The sequence below is a fragment of the Pomacea canaliculata genome, linkage group LG5 (assembly GCF_003073045.1).
Source record: "Pomacea canaliculata isolate SZHN2017 linkage group LG5, ASM307304v1, whole genome shotgun sequence".
Classification (NCBI taxonomy): domain Eukaryota; kingdom Metazoa; phylum Mollusca; class Gastropoda; order Architaenioglossa; family Ampullariidae; genus Pomacea; species Pomacea canaliculata.
In genome coordinates, this window is record NC_037594.1 from 20,917,394 (window position 1) to 20,925,490 (window position 8,097).

Here is an 8,097-nt window from a genome sequence, read left to right on the forward strand (position 1 = left end):
TGCACCACATCGCACTTTTCTGTTTGTGCAAATTGTGCGAAGTCATGCTACACGTGTATCTGACAGGTCACGGCAAGAACAGCCATATAGCCACAGGTCAGTCACATGATCAGAGATATATGTCTTTATCATCTTATTATACTTGATTATCTCCTGTCAGGTGATAACCAAAGCTTCCGATATTAAATGCATATCCTGGCCTGAGTTCATTAGTGTGATTCCGTCTCTTACCGTCTCGTGCAGCAAGCTTCTACTGTAAGCTGTCTTTTGTTCTCATATTTGTGAACGGGTGTTTGTTTGTACATGTGATTGTGAAAATATGATTGCTTATAGGTATGAGTTTGTAATGTGTTTGTAGAAGTTCATACGTGTGTGTTTGTACATGTGTTTCAATAAATATAATTACTCATACGTGTGTGTTTATAGAAGAACGATTGGTTATACGTGTGTATGTACATGTGTTTGTAGACATATAATTGCTTGTTAACATATGATTGTGTGTTTGAAAATGTGTGTACATAGAACTTAGTCATTCGTGGCTTACACTGGTCTCGCTTGACAGCACATGGATAGACGATGGAGCATCGCAAGGACCCACCTCCCACCTGTTATAGTCGATAGTGAACAGGATGACCCTCCACTCCTTCACGTTTGACAGACAGTTAATTTTCACCTTTAGACGCTGCAGAGTCCATCACCTTGAAAATTACTTTCGACAAGGTGTCATGCTGGTCACGTGACCAAACTAAAGCAGCTTGCGCCGCTTTACGGTTTTGAATAGGGTCCCTGGTGTCCTGGTGGCCACCCTGCTTTATACAAAGTTGTTGATTTTATTTTTCTTACGAAATGCGGAGCAGCCTTCTAAGGCACTTGTCTCGAATGTCCAGATTTTTTAACTGCATTGGCAAGCAGAGTCCACCTTTCACATCCATAAAACAGGATCGGTACTACGAGCGACTTTTACAGTTTCTCTTTGTGGTCAAACTTATGTCATGGATGTGCCAGACCCCGTCCAGCCTAACGATTGCAGTTGCTGCTGTCTAGATTCCTATGCAGATATCCATCATGTCTGGAGAAGGTGTTTACCTCTTCGTTTGTCTTCAGCTGGAAGCTGTACAGGTCCTTGCAATATTCAGTCCATCGGTCGAGTACAGTATTGCTTACTTTTTAGAAGGCGGTTGTTCCTGTCTGCGATGTACAATGTGTACGTGTTTTGGTAGATGTGTTGGTAGATGTGTTTTGTGAATGCGTCTTGTTCACACGTAATGTCTCCTAACGACTCACATCTTTAGACAGGCCCCCAAAGTGTTTGTGTTATGTAGTAGGATTACAATAAATTTCCGAGCTATATTTTCCATCATCGTTTAATTATTTCTTCCTTTTGTCTCTATTTCCTTTCCAGTCAACAATCTACAGAATTCATCAACTGATAGTCTAAGTTATGAAAGGCTGTAAGACCATAAAATAATCTTTAGACATTTTATCACAATGTCCATCATTATCCTCCCCTAACGATGAGAAGATGAGCGTCGATGAGATAATGTATCAACCGATAGATTAAGTTATCAATCACGCTGTGTTAGTTATCATATTGTGACACATGACCTGGTGAAAGTAAAAAAATTCTCAAGTGCAAGCTACGCACGAGACGTGTTACGTCACAGGACCTCATAAGGTCTTCGCGCTCCCGACCTCGCGTCACACAACGTGATGAACTTCGTTCGCGGATGCGACTGTGATTGCTATTAGAACACAATCTCGCTCACTACGTGGTGTAGTTTGGCCAATATACTCTTCCGACAGAAAGCAACGAAAGGTGGTATATCCTTTAATTAATGACTTCCACGTTCGCCAAAACAAATGTTCTGAGGACAATAAAAAATATACAGTTGCATTTTTGTCTTTGCTTTGAAAAATTCAGTTCTAATTATATTTATTATTGAAATGAAGTTTTTATGTTATTCAGGTTGTAAATTATAAAATAAAGAGTTGTATCTGCGTTTGAGGAAACTTCCTAGATTTTATGTATAACGGATATGGCCTCGTGCTGTCGTCAGTCTGTTTTCTATTGTTAAGTGTATCCTGGCGCCGTTAATTACTGTTTTGGTATTTCTGCTGTCAAGCTAAATCTTGATGAATATCACTTTATTAATATACAAAACACCAATTTTTTCTTTCAAGGCTTTCGGAACTGTACGAATAATCTAATAATTGTCTCTTTTATGACAGCAGCCGTCCCATCTTTGGTAGATGTAGATGGCACGTCATATACTAAATGGCCGTTTCGGTGTACCCACCTAGCACATGAGTTACAAATTAGGGTCGACTGATGATGCAATTCCTGAGCGCAGAGGGCATGTTCTCACGCGAGAAACTTTGAACTCGGCGCCAAAGCTTAAATGATAACGGGTAGTAGTGCAGACAATCAAGACAGACCTTTAAGAAAAACCGACAGTTTAACGTCTGTAAACTGTTTTTGTACAAATAACTACGCTACAAATAACGTAAACAACAATAGATTATACAGCAGAGTCACTATTCTTTTAGTTCCCCACCAGAAAACATGTCTTCTCTGATTTGCATACATAAAGAAGTGTATCGACAGACCTGCTCTATTTTTTTTTTCAGACGGGATTTTTCCATGGCAAAAAACGTTCCTCACACTAGATTTGCTAGAGTAGTTTGTCTTGCCTTCATCATCTGCTCAAGAACAGCGGTGGTGTGGACGTGGCCGGACGGCGCAGGACAGGAAGCCTGTTCTCAGCAGAGTCCCCAGGTGTGTCATGGCGCCCCGCCCGAGGTCTCTCCTCCTCCGTTTGCTGTCTTCGTGCAAGCGACCACATACTCCGCTTCGGAAAGAATTCCTGGTATGTCGAGGCACATTAACAGAGGAACAAGAAACCCTTACACCAGCGATTAGGGTTTCAATCTACAATCTAAAAAAAACACCTCCATTATTTTAGTCTTTTCCAGCGTTCTGCTCACAGGAATTAGAGCTTTTCCGTGACCTGAAACAAGATGGTTACAAGGTTTCACATGCACAAAGAATAAGATTAAGTTGATGCACTACTCTGACTTTGAACTCTTTGTGCTTGGGTGCCGTGAAAAATATACCTACCTACGAGCTTTCCTCCGTACTCCAGGAAAATATCATTAACTTCTGTTCCCTTGGGTCCTGACAGGAGCACTGATACCCCAAAAGCTTCATGTTCATATATTTTGTTTTGCATCAAAATATGTTTATGGCAGGTTGGCATATTTTCACACACAGTTTTTCCTCCCGTTGATCACAGACTCAAATTTGACGAAGATGGTCACAACTATTTTATAGGGAGCTGACAACTTGATATTTTTCCGTTGTTTACCTTTGCAGTGAGTATAGTGGTGCTGAACGACACGGAGGACTTTAACGGCTTTTTGTTTGGCGCCCACCGAGTGACTGGCAACACCACTGAGTACATCGGGCGTTACGAGCACGACAACGTCACGCAGCCCCTGTGTGACTCCGTCACGGTCAGTGTCACACACTTGTACTGTCTCTACTGTCTGTCATGGTCAGTGTTAAGTCACGGTCAGTGTCACACACTTATACTGTCTCTACTGTTACGGTCAGTGTCACACACTCATACTGTCTCTACATACTCATGCTATCTCTGGTATCAGCCAGTTTTAATCACAAGTAGTGGAATACAATTTCTTTTCTCTCCCTCTCTCTTTTTCTCCTTTCTTCCTCTCTTCCAATGACTACAGAAGAGATGATCCTGAGCATACTCTTTTTAATTACCCAAACTTATAATCGACTTATAATGAAAGAAACTCAGGCCGTGTTGCATGTAATGTTTCTAACAATCTGAGATTACTGGAAGAAGTCAGAAATAAATCGTTGTAATCTACATCAGCAATGGCTTGAACATACAAACTGTATTTTCGCAGGGAACGGCCCTGACACACAGAAGCAGCGATCCAAAACAGAATCTCACTTTTGTTTGGATTGCACCGTCAGTCAACGAAGGGATGTCGTATTCAAGTATGTTTACGAAGATAAATGTTTCTTCCTTCTATTTTGAAGCTCTCTGTCTCTCTCACACACACTCAGTTCCACGTATTATCTCTGGAATTTAATTCTTCATTTTCTTGACATAATTCACACGCGTGTGCGTATACACACTAACGTTCGTCAATCGTCTGTTACTCATTGCAAGCAAGTGAAACACACAGACATAATAAACTGATACATATCTAGTATCGTTCGGGGGGGGGGGGGGGGTGAAACGAGGGAATGGCATGACAGATATTTTCTTCCCGGCCTCAACCAGCCCAGTAAGTGTCTGATCTGTGGAATTCGTATTTCCTCTTGTTCAATCTTGTCCACCCCCACGTTTACAGAATTACAGTCGTTCCTCAGAAGCATTAACGTCATGGTCAGACGACCCTGGTCCTTCTCTTAGTGTTGTTTGTTGGGTTTTTGGTGGGTTTGTTGTTGTTGTTGTTGTTGTTGTTGTTGTTGTTGTTGTTGTTGTTGTTGTTGTTTTGCAACAGCCGCTAGTTATTACCTGAAGAATGTCAAAGATCGCAGAGTTTTCACTTTCCAGAAGCGCCATTGTGGGAGGCAACAAGTCTCTTTACTGGGTCAACGTCACGGCCCACAACCTGCTGCAACCGTCAGGGAACTGGTCGTCCCTTAGCACCACTCCTGCTCCAGAGACTACATCATCCCAGGTGAGTTTAAGAGAAACAAAATTTACTGTCCACTATTTGCCTGTTACATTCAGACTAAATATTACCCGCATACCAAGTATGTGTGTTTATATATATATATACATCATTTTTTCAATATTTTTACTTTTGCGGGCATGGTTCACAGTCTCACAAGATTTTCAAAGACCCCCAATGTGGTCACAAGCTATCCTGTTACGGAGACTGCGAGGAAGATGGATGCACTTTCCTATCTACGTGGTACGTAGAGGACCAGTGGCTGGTGGTCACCATTAAGTCTGTGGTCACCAGCGGCACAAGCCTGTGGACAGCAGTCGGATTTGGCTTGAAAGATAGCATGGTACTGTGTAAGCTTCCTGTGTTGTTTTCTGTGAAACTGGCTTTTTACTTTAATGTTAAGACTATTTCTCTGCGAATATTTTGAAAGCTGATGGTGGGAACTGTTGAACTTTCTTGTTGAAACTGTTGTGTTTGGTTGTTCTATGCAAGATAGACTGACTGGTGTTACCACACTCTATTCCCTGTGATTAGAGCACTTCGGTGATCAGAGTTAGTGTTTGATATGTCTCTCTCTATATATATATATGTAGTAGATTTTAAATTATTTTAATCCTTTGCTTAATGATTAATAAAGAAAGTTTGGTGTACTCAACAGAATGAAGCTAGTGTGACAGAATGCATCCTCAACACCAATAGCCTACAAGCCTTCATGTCCTCCAACAAAGACTATGGCAACGAAAAGATTTCTCCTGATGTCAGTATTACTCTCTCACACACACACACACACGTACGACATTAGATTGTTTATTCTAATGTTACTTTTCTATGCTGCTTTATTTTGTTAAAACTATTAAGTCATGGTGTCTCTATCATGCATGTTGACATACGTCTGTAAGTTTTCATTCATGCGTACAAATCGCCAACTCAATCCCTAAAATAAATCACTTTCTCACAAATCACACTTTATAAATGTTCTGTTTCTTGACCCGCTTACAAAGACAACTTGTCTCTAACCCACTAATACAACATGAACAGCAACCACACAAAACGAAGAGTATATTGTCCTCTTCTCTTCGAATCCCTGTATCGGCGGTTAAATCAAATAGTGTATTTTGTGTGTTTGTGTGTGTGTGTTGTTTGTCCTGCAGCCTAAAGTTGGTCTCAGTCAGGTGTCAGGCACCCTTGAAGATGGCGTCTTATCTTGTTCTTTCCACCGCGCACTCGTCGTTGCTGGTCGCACAGACATATACGATCTGACGGCACAGAAGTACCACGTGATGATGGCTAGAGGTACCGCCTCAGGTAGGTGTCCTCACATCCTTCTGCAACTTTTGTTGCCTCTATCGTTGCTTCTGGACGCATTGTTATCCAGCGTTGCTTTATGCAACCGTTTGGACATATTGGTTATCGCAGGATAAGACGAGGGCTGATGAAAAGTTGCGAGTTTTGCCTGTGCAGGCTGGGACATCACCCCACACGACCAGTCCGACGCGTTTGTCACCAGCGACAGCTACAACCTGACTCTTCCTGTGGACATTGGGGCCAAGAGTGAGAGCCAAACGCTGGTCAAGCTCCACGGCTGCCTCATGACGCTGGCGTGGATAATGGCGGGCAGTGTCGGCTTGCTGATGGCCAGGTTCTACAAGGACGCCTGGAAAACCAAGACCCTGTGTGGGGTCAAGGTTTGGTTCGCGGTGAGTGATCCCAAACCTCAAGTGTTGGTGTGGTTTGTTGTTCGTATGCTTTTCGCCCAAACTGTGCCAGTTTGAAGGTTTTTGTGAGGTCTGTTTTAATGGTGGTTAAGGTTTCTGTTCACCAGCCATCCCGTTGTCCGCAAGGCCTTCTGTTTTCTCTCCTGAGTACATGAACTATGTAAACATAAACATACTGAGTACATGAACTATGTAACCAGATTAGCCATCGCAGTTTAACTCCAGTGTCTATCAATATTAAACTTCATATTTCTGAGCTGATATCATTGCCGTTAATATTTTGTCACGGCTATAACTGAACCTCATAATCTGTCCATAAAAGTATCCAAACATGTAATTATTCGTGTGAAGCAATCAAAAAAAATTAAATATCTATTTCTTTTGTTTTGACTTTCAGATTCACAGAGCCTGCATGGTTGCAACTTTTTTCGCCACTGCTTTGGGCTTCGCCCTTATTTTTATAAAGTTGGAGGCTACAGCACGGTAAAGACATCAACACTTCTATGAGACTTGTGTAGTTGTATCTATGTCCGCAACGCAGGATAGTTTGGCTGCAGTAGTTCACGTACAGCAGAAACTACTGCCACGTGGCAGTTTAAACTTTGGTTATTAGTGAGAAGTATGATAAGGCGACAATTGAACCAGGGTTGTAGAGAGTGTTCATAAAGTGTGCGTTGATTAAATGGGCACAGACCAACGGTGTTGCAGGATCATGTGTCCGAATTTTCAAAATCTTAAACAACGCTTAACACCAAGTATCGGACGACAGAGGGAAATGCTAAGACATCCTGTACTTTGTTATCTATACATGTTGCTTCTTAACATTTCTTGTATATAAATCTCTCTCTGCACTTTGCTTTCTGTTTCAGATAACTGGTGAAGACTATCAAAAGGCGCATCCTATTCTTGGCATAATAGTCACTGTTCTGACTGTCATCAATGTAAGTGTAAAATGTCCTCAATATAAGTGTAAATGTCCTCAATGTAAGTGTAAATGTCCTCAATATAAGTGTAAATGTCCTCAATGTAAGTGTAAAATGTCATCAAAATATAAGAAACAAATGTCATCTAAGTTCGTGTTGACGAGGAATGATGAACGCAGTATTTGCGTCTTTTGTTTGAGATGCTATTTACAAAAAGATCCGTTGCATGTTTGTTTGTTTTTTGTTTTGTTTTTTTCGCAGCCGATCATGTCCTTTTTCCGATGTGCGCCAAACCATGACCACAGGCCTATTTTTAACTGGGCTCACTGGGCTGTGGGAAGCAGCGCCTACATTCTCGGAGGTAAGCAAGCGCCACACGTGTGTGTGAGAGAGAGAGACTTGCCTGAGTGGCTCGGTATGACGCAATGTAAGCTCGACTGGTCAACGCAGTGGACATTGTCGTGTCGTTGAAGAGCCGTTAGATGAACTATGTACCATCTCTAGCACCTGAGATTATCAAAATTGTTGTTGGTCTTAAAAAAACATGATGCACAATGCACTGAAGAAAATATGTTTATGTACGATTTAGAGCAGTGTGGGCTTTTGACTCTTCTGGGAAATCATTCCCATAAAACATGTTTTAAAAAAACTGATAAACAATAGAGTTTTTGGTTTTTTTCACGCATGCGCTGTAACGCTTTCCAGTGATCACGCTCGCCATCGGCACGAGGTTGTATCAGTCCCCG

The 8,097-nt window shown here is 41.7% G+C and overlaps 1 protein-coding gene across 1 annotated transcript; it reads left to right on the plus strand.

Moving 5' to 3' along the window:
• Window positions 1–3,938: 3,938 nt before the first annotated feature.
• Window positions 3,939–8,097, plus strand: LOC112564353 (putative ferric-chelate reductase 1). The gene is made up of 10 exons (XM_025239095.1): window positions 3,939–4,027; window positions 4,593–4,719; window positions 4,865–5,056; window positions 5,372–5,470; window positions 5,865–6,018; window positions 6,175–6,410; window positions 6,826–6,911; window positions 7,298–7,369; window positions 7,613–7,712; window positions 8,057–8,097. The coding sequence occupies exons 3-8, from the start codon at window positions 5,054–5,056 to the stop codon at window positions 7,299–7,301; spliced, it is 582 nt and encodes a 193-aa protein (XP_025094880.1). The 5' UTR covers window positions 3,939–4,027; window positions 4,593–4,719; window positions 4,865–5,053; the 3' UTR covers window positions 7,302–7,369; window positions 7,613–7,712; window positions 8,057–8,097.

Bases quoted from the DNA above. Each gene is read 5' to 3' on its own strand.
- LOC112564353 (XM_025239095.1), top strand. The intron at 5,471-5,864 runs GTCAGTATTACT...TTTGTCCTGCAG, and splicing joins ACGAAAAGATTTCTCCTGAT to CCTAAAGTTGGTCTCAGTCA. The intron at 6,019-6,174 runs GTAGGTGTCCTC...TTGCCTGTGCAG, and splicing joins GGCTAGAGGTACCGCCTCAG to GCTGGGACATCACCCCACAC.